The 20,478-nt window shown below is 41.8% G+C and overlaps 1 protein-coding gene across 6 annotated transcripts in view; it reads left to right on the top strand.

The window, feature by feature from the left end:
• TBC1D30 (TBC1 domain family member 30) overlaps window positions 1-20,478 on the top strand; it is a 40,100-nt gene that overhangs the window by 15,345 nt on the left and 4,277 nt on the right. For all 6 annotated transcript variants that reach the window (XM_014074473.2, XM_014074484.2, XM_014074476.2 and 3 more), the window contains 7 exons: window positions 3,288-3,349; window positions 4,130-4,195; window positions 7,075-7,200; window positions 8,884-9,069; window positions 9,277-9,445; window positions 16,671-16,839; window positions 18,165-18,270. In XM_014074473.2, coding sequence (XP_013929948.2) covers window positions 3,288-3,349; window positions 4,130-4,195; window positions 7,075-7,200; window positions 8,884-9,069; window positions 9,277-9,445; window positions 16,671-16,839; window positions 18,165-18,270 — 884 coding nt within the window. The remainder of the gene's footprint in view (window positions 1-3,287; window positions 3,350-4,129; window positions 4,196-7,074; window positions 7,201-8,883; window positions 9,070-9,276; window positions 9,446-16,670; window positions 16,840-18,164; window positions 18,271-20,478) is intronic.

The following is a 20,478-nucleotide window of genomic DNA, read 5'->3' as shown; positions in this document are numbered from 1 at the left end:
TCAGCAATAAATTAGTTTTTGTACTGAGGATGAGCGGAGGCCTTCGTTCTGTAGCAAAAGGCAGAAGAAATTCTTGACGCGGAGGTACTATGCTACCGGGTGCCCCCCCTTCCTTCCCAGATTTATAGTCTGGGAGGGTTAGTTGGAGTGCTGCCCAAGCATAGTTTCTCGCCTTCTCCTTCTAAGCCCGAAGAAGAGGTAAACAAACTGCTAAACAGTTGATGAATGCTGTTTAGACAGTTTAATGCAGCCAAGATTCCGGAGTTGTTAAAAACAACAACAACTGTCAGACCCTGCCCATCGGAAGTCAAAAGGCAAACTTCTTCAAGCTTAACTCCTGGTGACTTGACTTCAAGTTTCTACCTTTGCAGCTGTTTGTATTAATTTATGTAATGTTGATTACATTATAAAATATTAATATTTAAAAGCATGGGTAAAAATTTTAAATACTTTAGGGACATATACACAAATGAGAGGGATGTGGTGGCTCAGTGGCTAAGACGCTGAGCTTGTTGATCAGAAAGATTGGCAGTTTGGTGGTTCAAATCCCTAGCACTGCGTAATGGAGTGAGCTCCCATTATTTATCCTAGCTTCTGCCAATCTAGCAGTTCGAAAGCAATGCAAGTAAAAATGCAAGTAGAAAAATAGGGACCCCTTTGGTGGGAAGGTAACAGTGTTTTGTGTGCCTTCAGCATTTAGTCATGCCAGCCACATGACCACGGAGATGTCTTAATAGCAATAGCAATAGCAGTTAGACTTATATACCGCTTCATAGGGCTTTCAGCCCTCTCTAAGCGGTTTACAGAGTCAAATTGTGCTGATAAATAAATAAAGGGAGACCACAAATAAGAAAAACACAAATATAACAAAGGCAACAGTAAAAATATTGGGTTTCTGTCGTGATGGACTCTTGTGACGAGCCGATTGACAGATGATGAAAGCAGTTAGCTTCCTCCCATAATTGGGGCTTACCAGGGGTTGTAAAAATCTAATATATAATATATATATACACATACACACACATACACACACACCTTTAGATACCTTTCACCCTGGCTTGGCTGATAAGGAGTCGAACTCTGTGGCTTAGTGGTTAACACATCTGCCTAAGATGCAATACAGCACAGGCTCGATTCCCAGTAAGGGTATGGCTAGCTGATGAGAGCTAAATAGCTTGAAATAGATCTATACTAGTCTCCCTTTATTTATTTATCAGCATATATATATATATATATATATATAGATAGATAGATAGATAGATAGATAGATAGATAGATAGATAGATAGATAGATATAGATATAGATATAGATATAGATATAGATATAGATATAGATATAGATATAGATGATATAGATATAGATATAGATGATATATATATATATATATATATATATATATATAGATATATATATATATATAGATATAGATATAGATATAGATGATATATATATATATATATATATATATATATATATATATATATATATATATATATATATATATATATATATATATATATATATATATATATATATATATATATATATATATCTTCCTCCCATATTTGGGCATACCAGGGGTTGTAAGAAAAAATCTTATATATATATATATATATATATATATATATGTATGTATGTATGTATGTATGTATGTATGTATGTATGTATATATATTATATATATATATATATATATATATGAATGAGATTCAGGGTTCATGTACACGTTAAACGAAAAATCAATCAAACCTGAATGTATTAGTACTTTTGCATTTACAACAATTCTGTGCAAACTTAAGCACAATGTTCACGCATATGTAAAAAGAGACATTTTTAACATTAGCTTCAATGATCCACTTATTTTAGTTGAATGCCATAGACAGTAGCAAAAGTCCAGTTTTTCACAGGAATTGTTAATATAAACAACAGTTTAGCTTCTAGGAAAGCAGTGGTATGTATGACCAGTGGAAAACAAGAGTATTTTTCATTTGTCTAAGCCAGGGATGGCTAACCTTTTTGTCATCACGTTCCGAAAGCACGCCCACACCCTCACCCACAATGCAACATGCATTTGACCCCCCCCATGCACGCCACCCTGTGCATGCGTGTGCAACCCCCCATGCTCCTCCGTGCATGTGTGTGTGAGACCTCCCCTTGTGCCCTATTTTGGGCCTAGTAGGGAGCAAAAGCAGGCTGCGGGGGGCACCTCTGCACTCCCCCCCCGCCCCCATGCATGTGCCACTTTCACATGTGTTCCATGCGTGGCAGAGACCCGAAAATCAGCTGACCAATAATAGGTGCACCTGCATGCACCATGAAGCTGAGCTGGGTGACGGCTCACGTGCCCGCAGAGAGGGCTCTGCGTGCCCCTTGTGGCACACATGTCATAGGTTCATCATCACTAAGCTATGACGGTCAGTTGTAATTACATCAGTGCTATATGTGCTTGTATGTGCTTGTATGCTATGAGTGAACATGTTCTCAGAGCTAGCATTTGTTTGAGCCACATGCATGAAGACAGATGAGCCATGAAAGACAGTGAGACATTTCAGAGATAGTAGATAAATCCCATGGTATCTCAGATAGTGCAGGAGCCACATAAAGCCGTCTAGCGTATCTTCTAGAATCAACTCAGTGCTATTGTTCAGAGATTGAAAGGATCAGCTGGTGAGCCATATACATCTCATCCATTGGGCTTCTCTGAGAGACTTGCTTCAGTGATGTGCTCAGAGTGTGAATGTGATCCAGATGAGTTAATATCTTGGAGAGAGCATCACTACTTACCAGAACTACATACAGGCAGGCACAGGCTGCTGCCAGTGGTATGTGAAAAGAGGTAAGGGTCTAATTATCAGTCTCCCATCAGATGACAAGTCTTGGAAGTCTAGCAAGGGGAGATTTCACTTGGATAAATTGTTCCAACCAATTATCCTCCAGGCTTCAACAATGGAATGTCATCATGTGACATTATTTTATTTCATGTGTAATATATTGTGTTTATGCAGTTTATGCAGAAACAGATGATCATATTCTGTAATTTAAATATTTTTTTCTTCATATTTGTTTTTAGTTTAGAATATTATTTACTTAATGTTAGTTGTCATATTAATAATAATATAACTCACTATGAAAAGTTGCATTATTTTGTATAGTAATATTTATATTTTAGGTTATTTTATCCATGCATTAATTTTGCATATCAAGTTTATACTGTGCTATCTATATGTGATACAGTTTTGATCCATAAATGAGGATATTAGTAATTGTTTTCTATTTGTGTTGCATAGGAGTGGACACAAAGTTGAAGTTCACACTTGAGCCGTCATTAGGTCAGAATGGTTTTCAACAGGTAACTGATATTTATTCATTGGAATAAATAGTCTTACAAAAAACCTTATTTTTCCAAACATGTGGACAAATAATAATTTAAAAACTGCATTAATTAATTAAAGCTGGATTAATTTTATTATTTGAAAGAGCTAAAGTATTGTTCCATTTGTTCTATTTTATTTTGATTTTTTTCTTTCTTAGTGGGAATTATTATTATTTTCAATAGAAAGAAGCTCAAAGTATTAAAATCAATTGTATATTTTTGTGGTTCTTGTGTAAATGAATTAATATGTTTTTCTTGTCTGTTTTGCAATTGTATTTAAATATTTTATGGGCAAATCGTTTAATGAAACATATTGCTTCTATAACATTGAAATACATGTAGTCCTCAACTTACAACCACAATTGTGACCCGAATTTCCACTGTTAAACAAGGCAATTAAGTGAAGCACACCCAATTTTACAATGAGTTTTCCCCTGGTTGTTAAGCAAATCTGCCTTTTTTCATTTACTTTCCTTGTGGGAAGCTGACTGGGAAAATCGCAAATAGTTATCATGTGATCCTGCGACATTGCCATAAATACCGGCCAATTGCCAAGGGCCCAAATTTTGATCACATAACTGTAGGGATGCAGGGATGGATAAATAAGAGTACCAGTTGTAAGTCATTTTTTCCAGTGTTGTTATAACTTCAAATGGTCACTAAATGAATGGTTATAAAGCGAGGATAACCTGCACTGTATGTTGAATTGTGTTTCAAATTGGAATAATTTCACATTGTTGGGATGGTTGCTTTTAGTGGCATGATGCTCTCAAAGCAGTGGCAAGGCTGTCTACAGGAATCCCAAAGGAGTGGAGAAGAAAGGTAAGTAAACTCCCATCCCTCATAAAATGCATAGTGATCAACATTATGTGAAGCTCTGGACTGAAGATAAATAGTTACTGTTTATTCCAGCAATGAAAACGTCCATGTATTTAATGCTCTAGGCTAGGCACCAGTAAAAGTTTCTAATTAAGCAAGATCCTTCTTAGAAAAATACTGAAATTAGGAATAACAAATAGATAAGAAAAGGTGTTTCCCTTACCTTGTAGCAATAGAAAGGTAATTAAGAAAGTCAAATTAAATTAAGAAATGTACAAATATTGAAATAAACACCTGCTAATAGACAGACAGAATTTTATTTTTGTCATTGATCAATAAAAATACAATCAATAGAATGAACAACATAAAACTATCCTTTAAGAACAGGAATTATTAGCAAAGCTTACACATAATGTAGCAAAATTTTGCTATTTTTAGAGAAATAAATTTATCTTTATTATTTAATAGACAGTACAGGTAAAAGCTAATAGTGTGTCCCAGAAATTTAAATAAAAGAGAGGGGGTCAATCGGTGGTGAATGTCCCGTTAGAACTAGCAAGGACAACATAGGCTGTGTTTTCTATGGCACCCATATCGCAGAGCAGTATAGGGTTTCATATGGGGTTTTCCTGTATTTCCATTCCAGAGCAGCTGTGGGGAAAACATTCAATCAAATGAAATATAATGCTCTTCTGAATTTGGGAAGTGTGATATGATATAAACATGAGTCTGGTTTAGGCACTAAAACGTGGTTATTTCTAATTATATTACATGAGAAAGCAACAATTTTTGTTTGGTTTTGTTTGGTTTTCTTTGACTTAACATTGATCTAACTCTGAGGTTAAGATGTTATCACTGGAGATACCATAGGGGCTCAGTTTCTTTTGGATCAGTCTTCTCAAGAAATATGTCAAAATTAGACGGGTCAGTCTGCTAGAGTTGTGATTGTAATTTCAACGAGTAGGCAAAGATATTTATCCACAGATTAAATTCATGTTTACTGCTTTCTTCTGAAATACTGCATTTTGAACACACTGGGTAACCTAGAAAATACTTCTAAGAAATTTTGCTTGAATCCTTTCTAAGGTAATCATACTGTTATATGGCTAATATATTTCACTATAAATGTACACATTTCCCTATATATAGGCATTTCATAGCTATGAACTATATAACTTACTTTAATTTAGCATATGGTTTTTAATTTGCCATGATTGTAAACTTTATTGCAAAATAAGCAGAATAAAGAAGTAGATTTAGAAAACAGAATCACTTAAAAAGTTGTAGGACTATATATTTCTGTCTGGGATATCTACATGAAGCCGCTGGGTGAGATCATACGGCAGCACGGGATAAAGTACCATCAAAATGCAGATGATACTCAATTGTATCTATCTGCCCCGTGCCAGCTCAGTGTAGCGGTGGACGTGATATGCCGATGCCTGGAAGCTGTCAGGATCTGGATGGGGATGAACAAATTGGTACTCAATCCCGACAAGACCGAGTGGGTTTGGATGTTGCCCCCGAGGGACAGTTCAGACAGTCCGTCCTTGATCCTGGGGGGTGAAAATTTACACCCCTCAGAGAGGGCTCGCAATTTGGGGGTCCTCCTGGATTCGCAGCTGACACTTGAATACCATCTGTCAGCTGTGACCAGGAGGGCCTTTGCCCAGGTTTGCCTGGTACACCAATTGCGGCCCTACTTGGACAGGGGGGCACTTCAGACGGTCACTCAGGCCCTTGTCACCTCAAGGCTCGATTATTGCAATGCGCTCTACATGGGGCTACCCTTGAAAAGCGTTCGGAGACTACAGCTAGTCCAGAATGCAGCCGCGCGAGCGATATTGGGTGTACCGAGATACACCCATATTACACCTGTCCTCCGCGAGCTGCACTGGCTACCAATTGGTCTCCAGACGCAATTCAAGGTTTTGGTTATTACCTTTAAAGCTCTACATGGCTTAGGACCAGCCTATCTGCGAGACCGCCTACTGCCATACACCTCCCAACGGCTGACCCTCAGCTACCCCCACAGGTCCGGACCTTACCCACTCTCATGACCTTCAGGAAAGCCATTAAAACCTGGCTGTTCCGGCAGGCCTGGGGCTGTTGACCTTAGTGTTAAGGTCCAGCCCCGATTAGAACGTATGCGTGGTGTGTATTTTAAACTATTTGGGGCTGTTGACCTTAGTGTTAAGGTCCAGCCCCGATTAGAACGTAGGTGTGTTGTGTATTTTAAACTATTTTTTTTTACTTATTTTGTTTTTCTTTTTTTCTTCTTTCATTGTAAGCAGCCCGGAGTCCTCTGGGATTGGGCGGCCTATAAATTTAATAAATGAAATGAAATGAAATATGTATCAAAGTTTCCTAGTTAGCTTGCTTGGAATAATGTAAACAAATAATTTCCATCCATATACCTAGGTTTTTCTGGTAGAAATGTTATTAGTATGAGGGAAGTCCCAGATCATAGTCAGGTGGTTAGGTGAGCCAGCTTCCAAAGAAAGTCATGTTCTAATCATTGTTCCAATAACTCCAGCTCAGTTTAGCTCATTGTCAATATGAAAAGGCTAAAGCTGGGTAGGTACAGCAAAGGGACATGATTCATCTATAATGTGACCATCTAATTTAGGTTCCTACCCCTTCAATACTGTGCACAGAAAACACAAAGTGTAAAGTGAGAAAGATGCTGTATATTTTCAGAATTCCTGGTCTCATTCTGGTGGGGCATGGAATGTTCTGCCTCTTCCTTAATTTTAGAATAAGCAAGTGAACACATTTATGCTTCTGTGCTATATATAATTGATGGCAACATATTAAATATGCAGAATTTTTTGAATAGTTGTAAAAGCAAAGCTAAGATTGTTTGTGGTATATCTTTTAAGGTTTGGCTCACTTTGGCAGATCACTATTTAAAGAGTATAGCGATTGATTGGGATAAAACTATGCGTTTCACTTTCAACGACCGCAGTAATCCTGATGATGATTCCATGGGAATACAAATTGTGAAGGTATTTAAAAGCTTATTAATTTGCTTATTAAAGTCTTTACATTCATAGCACAATGATGCTTATGTGCCAAGTGTTCTTATTATATTTTATAGTAATCAATTAATAAATTATAATTTCTCACTTGTCTCAGTTTGATTACAGTTTTCCTGCTTCCTTTTTTTGTACTGCTAATGGCACATTTACTTTTTCATTTTATATTGGTTTTGTAGAATAATCTCCATATCAAACAAATAATCATCAGATTTGCTTCAGAATTGCAAAACAAATAAAGCAGTAAACAGAGCAACAATAGATTATCACTTCGAGAATAGATTCAATTCTTATGAAATGTATTAAGAGAACTTCCAAAATAACAAAAATTAAATTCTGTTAATGCCCAGATTTAAAAAGTACAATATTTTTCAGTATATAAGACGCACCCCCCCCTAAAAGAGGGTGAAAATTTGGGTGTGTCTTATATACTGCATGTAGCCCCACCGGCCCCAACCCTTTGGCCTCTGCGTCTCAGCAATTTACCTCCTTGCAGCAAATGGAGAAAATGGAGCTTGCAGAGGCAGCAATAGGCTATGGCAATCCCTACAGCTTGAAACAGCTGATGATCGGGAGGTCCATGCTGAAATTGAAAGTGAAACTTGCTGTTTGCATCAGGAGGCAAATTGCTGGGAGGCAGAGGCAGATTTTTTTTCTTGTGCTAATCAGGCTGTTTGCTGCAAGGAGGTAAGTAAATAACTATAAATGCCTATAGAATGTTCAAATTATTAGACTTATTTTTTTAAAGACTGCTTTATTATTGTTCTAGACAACTTAACAAAATGAAGAAGCTTTTTAAAATAAATGCTTGATCTGAAGAGGCCCAGTGCTATTGTATCTTCTTTTAAATAGTAGAGAATAACTATATTTCCAGAAAGCCACATCAATTTTAACAGCATCTGTACAACATGAAATGTAACACCACAAACAGTGTATATCGTCTGTCCTGTTTGCTGCAAAGAGAAAAAATTGCTGGGAGGCAGAGGCAGATTCCCCCTTTGTTTTCCTCCCCAAAAGTTAGGTGCATCTTATACTTCAGATCATCTTATACTCTGAAAAATACAGAGCTGAATAAAGGAAAAATGCCATATTTGTTCTCTCATCATTAACATGTCTCCTTAAAAACTTACATTTCTGTGCTACATTTCTGAGTTTCTGAATGTTGTCTTCCTTCCTTGATATATTCTAGATGATTAGTTGGGGAAAATAGTAAATTCAGTGCATTATTTACCAGACAAGTAGCCCAAGAACAAATTAATTTTCCCTTCATATTCTGAAAAATTCTAATTTGGGCTAGTATAGCTAGTTGAATGTTTGGAAAAAAGGTATAAAATCTAGTCGTATATTTCTTAAATTCTGTGTATATTCTACTTTCTATAGAATTGAAGAGTTGCTCAACAAAAATAATATTTTATGTGACAGTTTCTACATTGTTGTCAATGCATATTGATTGGGTGTAATTACTTCTTGAAATGCTGATTATTTGCTGCTCAAACATTCTAGTGCTGTTTGATGGATGTTTTCAAACCCTTAGATTCCAGAGCACAATATATGATCAGTTGACTTCACAAAGTAAAAATACAGAGGGATAATTTATACTTGTATTTAAAGAAATGTGAAATATTTCATTATTTTTCTTCCATTTCCACTTAGGATCTTCATCGAACTGGATGCAGTTCTTATTGTGGCCAAGAGGCAGAACAAGACAGAGTGGTATTGAAAAGAGTTTTATTGGCTTATGCCAGGTGGAATAAATCTGTGGGATATTGTCAAGGCTTTAATATCCTTGCTGCTCTCATCCTGGAAGTAGTAGAAGGCAATGAGGGAGATGCATTAAAAGTAAGTATATCTGTTGACCACATTTTTATTCATATTGTATTCTGTTGGTTATTAAAAATACCATAGTATAGGAACAAGGCCCTCTAAAGACTAAAGGAAGACTCTGTTACTATTCAATTCATAACTTATGTTTATACAAAGAGACTGCTGCTTGGATGATAAAGATTTATCTTTTATCTTTATCCTGTTTTTCTGCTTGATTTTCAGATAATGATTTACTTAATTGATAAAGTGCTACCTGATAGCTATTTTGTTAATAATCTGAAAGCACTGTCTGTTGACATGGCAGTGTTCCGAGATCTTCTGAGAATGAAACTTCCTGAGTTGTCTCAGCATTTGGATACTCTCCAAAGAATTGCCAACAAGGAAAGTGGAGGTATGCAACGGCCATGCAAATATTTCTTCCTTTCTTTGCTTCTTTATCTCTTAGAAATAAAGTTCATTACTTCTCCTGTGTGCTGCTCTGGAAATCCAATCATGGGTTAACTTTGTCCATTAGCCTAGAGACTGAGTATGTAAATTTTGACCATACCTCCTCTGACTGGACCGGGTCAGTTTTTTTACTCAGTCCAGCCTAACGAGACGCATCTCAATTTTCTCTCTAAACTCATCGACAAATTTAATCATCTAATTGGATTCAACAGTTGCACATTGCAATTTGAAGTGTTTTACTCCATACAGAGGTGGAGGCGGCAGTTCGCTGCAGCCCAGACCCTCCCAGCCGTCGGTTACCTTGCCGGAGATTGGAGACTGCTTGGTCCGTTGGCTTGTAAGCCGGGACAGCGGGGGCGTTCCATGAGCGGGATTCAGAGCCCCTTTTTTCCCCTCGCTGGCTGTTGGGCACGTCCTGGGCTGGTGCACCGCCCTGCGCCATTCTTTCGCGCCGGGAGCAACCCGCTTAGGCAGCACGGTTCACCCAGGCTTCATTCCCTTGCTCTGCCTCATTTCCCTTGGAGGATCTGCTACCAGCTGCGCCAAGGGGCTCGCGGCTTGCAGGATCCTGGGCGATCGATTGGTTCTTTGTGGATTTGAAATTCACGCCCTCCAGGACGGTCGCCATTTTGGACCGGGCTCTGCGCACGGGCAGCAATCGCCTGGGGGAGGCGGGGCCGCCCAGGCATCGGCGCCACCCCGATGGCCTCCTCTTTCCCTCACTTGCGACTTGCTGAGTCAGTGAGGAGGTTGTTTTTTGTGCAGTCTCACGTGGCGCCTTGTACGGTGGAGCAGTTTTTTCGGCATTCATTCTATACACGAGGTTGAGCCTTTCCAAATATCTCTTCTATTTACAATGGCAGATCAATCGGTGCCCAGAGGTACTGTAGAGCCCATTTCTGAGCCCCATTCCCCTGGCGAGGGGGGGGGCTAGCACAAGGCCCAGCAGGGCCGCTACTAGGGCTTCCAGCCATAGGCCTCGGGCCTCCTCCGCTGTTAGGGATAAATCCCATAAGCGCAAGGACAAAACTAAGGCGCCAGTTAAGGCATCTGGAGCGCCCAGTAATTCTCCCCCGGTGCTGATTCCGCAGTGTGTTTCCCCAGCGCGGCCTACAGTGCAGGGTTGGTCTCCTGACGTGCAATTGCCCAGGGCGTCCATTACCACGGAGGGGGGTTTGAGGGCCCAATCCCCTCCTCCCTTTTTGGAGCTAGGTGTGGCTTCAGCCCGTTCGCCTCCGCGTGCAGGGCCTTCTGCTACTTTTACCCCTACTGCTGCAGGCCTCAGGCCTATGGAAGGCCAGGATTTGGGCCTTCCTCCCGATTTATACCACATGATCTCTGCAGCTATTTCTAGGGGGGGTGGATGCGGAGCTGCTTCGTAGAGCCCAGCGCCCTAGAGCCACTGCAGCCCAGGCAGGGCCTGATCCCCAGCCAGGGCAGGGGGATTCCTCTGTTCTCCAGACAGACCCACCTTCGCCTTTACCCTCCGTCTATAGCGAGGAGTCGGCATTAGTGGAGGAAGGTGAAGTTATCGACAGGGAATTTTCTGATGATGAGGGCTTGCCCCTGGACCAGCCTACTGCCCCTGGTTTATTTCGTCATTCTCTCTTTAAATCATTGCTGTATAAGGCTAAAACCATCACCCACATGGGGGAGGCAGCCTCTAAGGACAGGTTAGATGCTACTGAGCGACTGTTCGCTGAACAAGTGGCCTTGCAGGATGTTATTCCCTCACCCAAGCTGTTTCTAGATCTGATTCAAAAGCAGTGGGATCAACCGACTGCGGTTAACCCACCTAGCAATGGGGATAGGAAAGTGTACACCTCTACTCCTGAATTGGAAGCTCTTCTCCAGTTTCCCACAGTTGATGCTCCTATTGCTGCCCTCACCTCTCCAGCGTTAATTCCATCCGAAATTTTGGAGGGTCTGAAGGCAGAGGACCGTAAGGCCGAGACAGTTATTCGCAAGACTCATCAGGCTGCGGCCTGGGCCTTATGCTCGGCTACAGCAGCGTCCTTCTTTAATAGGACTTCCTTGGTCTGGCTTAAGCAATTGCAGAGTAGGCTTGCGCCAGAGGAAGCGCGCCTTCACCAGGATATTACCAAATTGATGACAGCCTTGGAGTTTTCTGCAGATGCCATCCTTGGTGCAGCCAACTTTGCCTCTCGGGCCGTAGTCTCTAATGTGGCATCCCGGTGTTTGCTGTGGCTCCGCCATTGGCAGACTAATGTCAAGTCCAAGTGGCGCCTTGCATCCACACCCTTCAAGGGCGGTGCCTTGTTTGGGTCGGTGTTGGATCCAATCCTCATTGAGACCAGGGATAAGCGTAAGGTTCTTCCTTCCACTGGGGGCCAGGCCCATAGGAGGCAACAGCCTTACAATAGACGACAGCCCTTTCGGGCTGGGGATTCCGGATTTGCCCCTGCTCCCTATTCCCCCATTACAACAGGGGTTTCTCCCAGTCACAGGATCGCGGCCAGGATCGCGCGGCCGCCAGGGATAGGGGTCGCCAGCAGAATCAGGCGCAGTCCCAGACTAGGAGGCCATTTCGTGGAGCCGGAAACTGGTCCTTTCGGAGGTACCGGTGACTCGCAGGGGGGGGGGGGGCGTCTCCTGGCCTTCGCCCACCAGTGGGCAGAGATCACATCCGACGCCAGGGCCCTTCAGGTCATGAAGCTGGGCCTCACTCTAGAATTTCTCTCCATTCCCCCGAAGCGGTTCATCAAGTGCCCCGTACCCAGGTGCCCGGCAAAACGGCGCCTCATGGACGCCAAAATACATCACCTTCTCACCATCATAGATTTGAAAAGGCTCAATCGGTACATCAAGTACCAAAAATTTAAAATGCAATCTCTCAAAAGCATACTGGCCTCATCCGCCAAGGCGACATGATGACATCAGTCGATATCAAGGAGGCGTACCTCCACGTGCCCATACATCCGGCACATCGGCGCTTCCTACGCTTCCAGTTCAATGGCCGTCACTTTCAATACCGAGCCTTGCCCTTTGGCCTATCATCGGCCCCGGGCACGTGCACGAAACTCCTGGCAGTCGTAGCGGCATCACTTCACTCGGTTCCAATGCGGGTGAATTGTTATTTGGACGACATCTTGGTCCTGTCCTCATCCCGGAACCAGGCCCTATGAGATCTGCAGATCATGATGGACTCGCTGCGCAGTCACGGGTTCGTTCTCAACCTTCCCAAGAGCCACCTGCAGCCAACCACATCGCTACTTCACCTGGGGACCATCATCGATTCGGTGTCTTGCGAAGTCTCTCTCTCTCCGGAGAGGCAGCACAGCATCCAGCGCCTGGCAAATCAAGTTCTGTCTCAGAGGCTTTTGCCGTTAGCAACGCTGTCCAAGTTACTGGGAAAAATGATCTCTTGCATCAAAGTGGTTCCCTGGGCCAGGTTCCATGCACGCCCACTTCAGTGGTTTCTGCTCCCCTTCCAGAGGGCACACACCAGCCATTCCCAGACCAAGGTTCGGCTCCCACAAGCCTCTCATATCCCTTCATTGGTGGACGTCCTCCAAGCTCCTGCAGGGGTGCCCTTTCAAGGAGCCGGACCGCATCCAAATTACAACGGATGCCAGCCTATTTGGATGGGGGGCCCACACTTTGGACCGTGTAGCTCAGGGACACTGGTCGAATCAGGAACTGTTGAACAGCATAAATTGGCTAGAACTGTGGGCCATCCGCCTAGCACTCCTGGAGTTTCGGGACATTGTATCACACAACCACGTGTTGGTCTTAACTGACAACGTGGCCTCCAAGGCCCATGTCAACCGCCAAGGGGGCACCCACTCCAGGGCCCTGATGCTGGAGGCGGAGAAGTTACATCACTGGGCGGAGGCCAAGCTTTTGTCAATCCGGGCGGAGCACATCTCGGGTGTGACCAACACTCAGGCAGATTGGCTGAGCAGAGCCACAGTGGATCAAGCGGAGTGGCAACTCCACCCCAACCTCTTCTGGAAACTCTCTCGCCGGTTCGGCCGTCCTGAGGTGGACCTGTTTGCGCAACCACACAACACACAACTCCCAAGGTTTTACGCCAGATACCAGGCTCCCGGAGCGGAGAGGGTGGATGCTCTACGCAGTCCTTGGCCGGCCGGCCTCCTTTATGCCTTTCCCCCTCTCCCGATTCTTCCGTCGGTCATCCAGAAGATCCTGACAGAGCAGGCGGAGGTGCTGTTGGTTGCCCCGATGTGGTCCAGACGTCCCTGGTACGCAGACCTCGTGCACCTGTCGGTCTCACAGCCGTGGAGGATTCCGGACGACCAGATCCAACTCAACCAGGGGGCTCTCATCCATCCGAACCCACAGCTCCTGCAGTTAGCCGTGTGGCACGTGAGCGGGCTATTCTGACTGACCTTCACTATTCAAGTCAAGTGATCGACACTATCCAGGCGGCCCGACATCCATCCACTACATGTATTTTCGAGGCCACCTGGCAGGCCTTCTGTAGGTGGTGCCGCCGAACCGGAGCTGACCCCATTAAGGAATCGGTGCCACAGGTCTTGGACTTCTTACAATCAGGACTTAATAAGGGCCTCGCGCCCAACACGCTCCGTCGGCAAGTCACAGCATTATCCACGGTGATGGGAGGCGGTCAAGGCGTTCCTTGTCCCAGCACTTGCGGGTCAAGGCTTTCCTGAAGGGTGCAAACTTGAGGCCTCCGACAATCCACTGTTATCCTACCTGGGATTTGACCTTGGTGCTCAGGGCACTCACTTCTGCACCGTTCGAGCCTATCCAATCCATCAGCCTTCGGCTACTGACGCTTAAGACCGTGTTCCTGGTGGCCATTACATCGGCCAGGAGGGTTTCAGAATTGGCTGCGCTCTCTGTGTGGGCTGACCTCTGCATTTTCCATCGTAACAGAGTAATCCTCCGTTTGGATCCTTCCTTCCTTCCGAAGGTCAACTTGTTGTTCCACAGGGCTCAGGAGCTCATCCTTCCGGACTTTTGCCCGCATCCTTCCCATTCCCAAGAGCGCCAGTGGCACCATTTGGATGTTCGTAGAACCCTCAGACGTTATGTTAAGCACATGGCTTCGTTCAGAAGATCGGAGGCGCTATTTGTTTCCTTCCAGCCATCGTCCATGGGGCAGAAGGTGTCCTCCCACACCATCGGCTGATGGTTGAAGGCGTGCATCGCTCTGGCGTACAACAGTCACACCGGTTCCCAGACGTATCACTCCTCATTCTACCAGAAGTGCGGCTACCACAGCGGCCTGGGCTACACAAGCCTCGGTGGAGGAGATCTGCAGGGCGGCTACTTGGTCGTCGCCCTCACCTTTTATTAGACACTACAAGGTTGACGTATACGCCTCGGCTGAGGCCTCCTTTGGGCGGAGAGTGTTGCAAAGGGTCCTTTCTTCTGCGGAGGATCCTGACCAGCCTAGCTCCCGCCCTGGGACTTAATTGCTTTGGCATGTCCCATGATTGGATTCCCAGAGCAGCACACAGGAGAACGACCGTTGACTTACCTGAACGGTCTTTCTATGTGTGCTGCGAGGGGAATCCAAACCCGCCTGCAGTTTCAGCTGGCCAGGGTTCCACCTTGACTATGACTCTGTGACTAACCTTGCATTTTCCCCTGACTGGACATTTCTGGACGTGACTTTGAGTTCTTGTTTGGCCAAGGCCATGAGTGACATTGACATACATCTTCTCGGCTGACTTCGTGCAAAACTGACCCGGTCCAGTCAGAGGAGGCGTGGTCAAAATTTACATACTTAGGCTAATGGACAAAGTTAACCCATGATTGGATTCCCCTCGCAGCACACATAGAAGGACCATTCAGGTAAGTCATAATTCTAATTTAAAATAAAAATGTAAAATTCTGGGTTGAAACCATAAGTGCTATTTAAAATTCGAAGGTGTTTAAGATAATATCATTAAATAGGAATCTATGAGACCAGATTGACCATATCGGAAATCTTAGCTAAAAACCTTGATTTGATGCATGTGTATACAAGTTAGAAATAGTAGATTGTAGACACTTTTACTTCTCGGTAAGGTCTAACAATGTGTCAAAAACAGTTATAAATGAGGTGGTAGACAAAAAAAAATTCTAATATAGCAATTACAGATTTGAAGGATTGTGCTATTTAAGTATTACCCAGGAAAGTTTTGAGATTTTCTGCATCAAGTGAAGTTTTTACATTTTTAAATATTAAAGAGCAAAGTAGAGCCTGTAAATATTTGACAAGATTGTTTTTATGGGGCTTCAAAAATATTTTAACATGCTTTAGTTTTATCTTGTGATCTCAGTTGGCTTCCTATTCAAGTAAGAGTAAGATCTCACCCAGTTTAGCTTTTCTGAGATCACATGTTCAGCTTGATCACATGCTAAATTGGTTAAGAGGGAGTCAATATATTATAAATTAAAAAATGGCATTCCATGAATATGATTATCTACAACATTAATGATTACTTTTAGCTTTTTGAATTCGTAAGAAGCTGAAATTGAACACAATGATATACCGTATTTTTTAGAGTGCATAAGATGCATCGGAGTATAAGACGCAGCAAGGTTTTGAAGAGGAAATTTTTTTTAAAGAGTTTTTGCACTCTGCAAACCTCCCAAAAACGAGAGGTTTGCAGAGTGAAAATGGACCCATTTTTTTTTTCAAATGGGAGGTTTGCAGTATGAAAACAGGCCCATTTTTTTCACAAAAAGGCATGAATAGCCCTTAGGAGGCTTGTAGAGTGCTCCTGGGGGGGGAGGGGGGAGCAAAAACAAGCAAAAAATGGCCTGTTTTTTTGTGAAAATGTGTCTGTTTTTTGTCAAAAAAAAAAGGTCATGAATAGCCTTTAGGAAGCTTATAGAGCTGCCGGGGGCTGGGGGGGGCAAAAATGGGCTGTTTTTTGCTCATTTCTGCCCTCCCCAGCTCCCAGGAACTCTCTGAAAGCCTTCTAAAAGCTATGCATGGCCATTTTGGTGAAGGGGCGGAGTTTCGGGAGGCAAAAATTGCTGTATTCGGTGTATAAGACACACCCAAATTTTCAGCCTTTTTTTTTTTTTGAGGGAAAAAGGTCCATCTTATACTTCGAAAAATACGGTAGCTTGGTATCATACTACAGTTCGGTACTCGATCCATTTTTGTGTTAGGATATGCAGAAGAGACAGATGGTGGTTATTTTCCTTTTTTTCTGTTTCAGGTGGGTATGAACCCCCACTTACAAATGTCTTCACTATGCAGTGGTTCCTGACCCTGTTTGCTACATGCCTTCCTAACCATACAGTTTTAAAAATTTGGGATTCTGTATTCTTTGAGGGTTCAGAAATTATACTAAGAGTAGCATTGGCTATTTGGGCAAAACTCGAAGAGTAAGTATATTTCCACTTTATGTCTAAAAATAAGCTTGATAAATTTTGTAGAAAAGCTCTTTGAAATGTTATACGTTAAGTACTGAAAGTTATTGTTATGCACCTTCATTTCCCCCTTGTAGCATAAGATTTTGTTTTGTTTTGAATTTCTCTGTTTCACCATATCGATACATTTTCCCTCTTTCAATGAGGCTATGTTCACTTGCTCATGGAAAAGGCAATTGTTGGGTTGGAATCTAAAACCTTTGCCTTAAATTGAATTATTCTGTTCAGTGATGCTTTACTAGGTACATGAGAAACTGTGGGGTCTACATTATTAAAATGATGGCGATGATTTGTTTTTATATGCTGCCTCTTTTACCAGAATCAAAATTGAGGACATACCCTGTTTCCCTAAAATAAGACCTAGCATGTTTTTATGCCTGTGCCTAATATCAGCCCTAGCCTCAAAACAAGCTCTACTTAAGAGCTTGTGCAGCCACCCGCCCATTCTGCCATGAGGCAAGGGGTGGTGGAGCTGCCCTACATGCCCTGCGTTGGCTTACCTCAGGGCCTCCACAGCCAGGCCTTCTGTGCTCCCGACACCTACATCGCGGCAGCAGTACCAGCAACCATGCGCAGAAGGACCCCAAATAGCTGCCGACCCACTTCTTCTGCTTGCTTGCAGATTCCGCAGAGCAAGAGGCTGAATAGTATGCTGGTGCTGTGGCCACAAGGTGAGTCATGTGTCGGGGTATGGATGGCCTGACTATGGGAGACTTGAGGTAAGCTGGTGTAGGCACATAGATTAGCTCCACCCCTTGCCTTAGCTTGTAGCTGCAGCAGACACGCGTTGCTTGGCCTTTTGCTCAGTTGCAGCTGCGAGCAAGCAGAAGTGGGCTGGCAGTCGTGCAGGCTCCTGCTAGACATGGTTGGAGCCACTGCTGTGAGGCAAAACAAGTGTCACGGCATGAATGGCCTGGCTGTGGGAACCCTGAGGTAAGCCATTGCAGGGCAAATGGGGCAGCTCCACTCCCACGCCACGGTGGCACTGGCATGCTGCACAGCCGCCTGCCCTGCCACGAGTAAGCAGAAGAAATAGGTCTAATGTATATGGAAAAAAATAAGATCCCCCCCTAAAAATAAGTCCTAGTGCTTATTTTGGGGCCCAAAACAAAATAAGACCAGTCTTAGTTTTGGGGAAACACAGGTAGTCCAATTTATACATACAGGCCAGCCTTAAATGTAATCCTAAAAAAGCAAGAAAAACATCTTAATAAAGCAAACAATGTACAATATAGGATTACAATATGTATAGTGACAGAAATATTTTTGTTGTGATGCAGGCAGGTCAATTCTTGTGAAACTGCAGATGACTTCTATGGCACCATGGGAAAATTAACGCAGGAGATGCTGGAAGATAAACTCATTGATAGCAATGAGCTCATGCAGGTTAGTAAGGAAATATGAAATTAGATTGGACTTAAACCAACGTAATATATCCTGTTAAAAATATTAAAAGTTAATTAAGTCACAGAGTCAAAGACTCAATCACTGACTTTTCTAAGTAAAACTGAGAAAGATTGCTTCAATCCCAGTGGAACTACTGTCATATCAGTCAGTGAGAAAATTGGGCTAATGATTGACATGAAATCCAACTTGCTATATATGTAACTGTTAAAGCTCTAGTAAAATTCTTAATCACTCTCTCTTAATAGCATATTGTTAATAACAGGATTCATTAAGGTAATATTTGCTTTCTATCAAACTTTGGCAAGTATATTAAAGCAAAAAATCTTATGAAAAATACAATATGTTTTTTTTTAAATATAAAATGGTTGTCCATGTAAGTCTATCTATTCTCAATAATGTTTTAGATGTTAGTTTGTATAGCCATTTTTTTGGCTAAGGAATCCTGAGAACAAATAGTAAAATAACTAGGGCTGAGAATCACTGCTATAATGAGAAATACGTGGCAAATGTCAGCTTAAACTGCTCTCCAATCAGTTATGGTCTCCATTTTAGTGGTTTTGACTGATGTGCAAAATTACAATATACAGTCTTTTATGGCTAATAGTCAAGACTTCAAAAAATACACTGAATAGACAAATCTGGATTGTTTGCAGTCCAGATTTCTTAGCCCCCTAACATTTGTCAGAACAAAATTAATCTAATACCGTTAAGATAGTGACTCCTTATCCTCTTCTCTCAACAGCTAAGTCTTTATTATTTTGAAGATATTGCTGAGGAAGTGAAAATTATGTATTTCATTTCAGAAGAATAATATGTTATGGCTAGAAATGAAAACTCTCTCGCTGTGTGTTTGTGTGTGTGTGTGTGATTAAAAAACCCACTCACTGTCCAGAGATCAACAACACTAATGAAATGATATAGTCATTGTTTTATTTATGGAACAGATCATAAGAAAAAGGTTGCTATTGAAATAAATAATTTCTAGATTCCCTTAGACTCCTGCTCAGGAAAGAAAGTGGTAGAATAATAATGAAGAGACGATAACACTAATGTAGGGCAGAATTTACACTTTCAGTGCATGGGGGAGAGGTTGTTTACACATTTGTTGATTTTGTGCTGCTGAATTGCTTGCCCGCCACTATCAGTACAATGTGGGATTTTTCTCATTTTTCATGCACGATACACTGTTTGAGGTCTAGCAGATTTGCATATTAAGCCACAGGTCTTTAATCAAATTTATTTAAAAATGTAATGTAATCCAGAATTTCCCTCCAAAAAAGTTTTCAAAATTTTCTCTGGCATTATTTACTGTATGCCTTTTGTTCATTTCTTAAAATTGCAACATCTGTTAGTCCATAATTTCAGTTTGCAGAGGCTTATATTTAGAACAATATTTGAGAATAAGGAATCAGTATATTCTAATAAAAATATCTAAAATCAAGCAGTATATATAAATTTATTTTATAAAGACAATTCAATTCCCATTATTTTTCACATCAATGTGAAAGATTGTGCATGAAGAATTACCTGACCAAAATAAAGAACAAAAATGAGTTTTTGAAAATAATACTGTAAATCTGAAGGATAGCTTGCCCCCTCTACCCTGTGGAGACTTTATTAACTAGTCTTATAATATCCAAAATTGCCTTATCAATGTTTTTTCAGTCCTAAGTATGTATTACAAGCATTTTCAAGTTTTCAGGTTTTTTTACTATTACTGTCATATATCAGTCTTAATAAAATCTTGATAGTTTTGATTATTTATTGGATGACCAACTGTAGAAGTACTGAAAAAAATGAGAAACCAACTTGACACAACAGAGTTAGTTTTCTTGTTGTGATATAATGCACTATAGTAATTTCACTGAACAAGCTGAAACCATTTGCACAAATATTAGTCCAAAGTCACTTAATGAAGTGTTGAGATATTGAGAAATCCATAAAAGAGAAAATTTCTTTATATAAGTAACAGACATATTTCTACGAATATATCAGTTGCAGTTGATACAGACTCTCTCTTTAAAATTGAAATCATATAGTTCAGACTCCAATGCATTGAGGACAAATGCATTTAAGGTATAAAATAAGTAGCTGTTAGATACATACGCATGGTTTGCTGTGCAAACTAATTCCTTTGAATACAAGAAATACATGCATTCACCGCTTTTTCATTATTTTCAGCCTAAC

The sequence above is a fragment of the Thamnophis sirtalis genome, unplaced genomic scaffold (assembly GCF_051295495.1).
Source record: "Thamnophis sirtalis isolate CommonGarterSnake01/CBP01778 unplaced genomic scaffold, rThaSir2_p1.2 scaffold_9, whole genome shotgun sequence".
NCBI lineage: Eukaryota > Metazoa > Chordata > Lepidosauria > Squamata > Natricidae > Thamnophis > Thamnophis sirtalis.
Note: the sequence above shows the minus strand (reverse complement) of the source record. Positions and strands in the feature narration are given on the sequence as shown.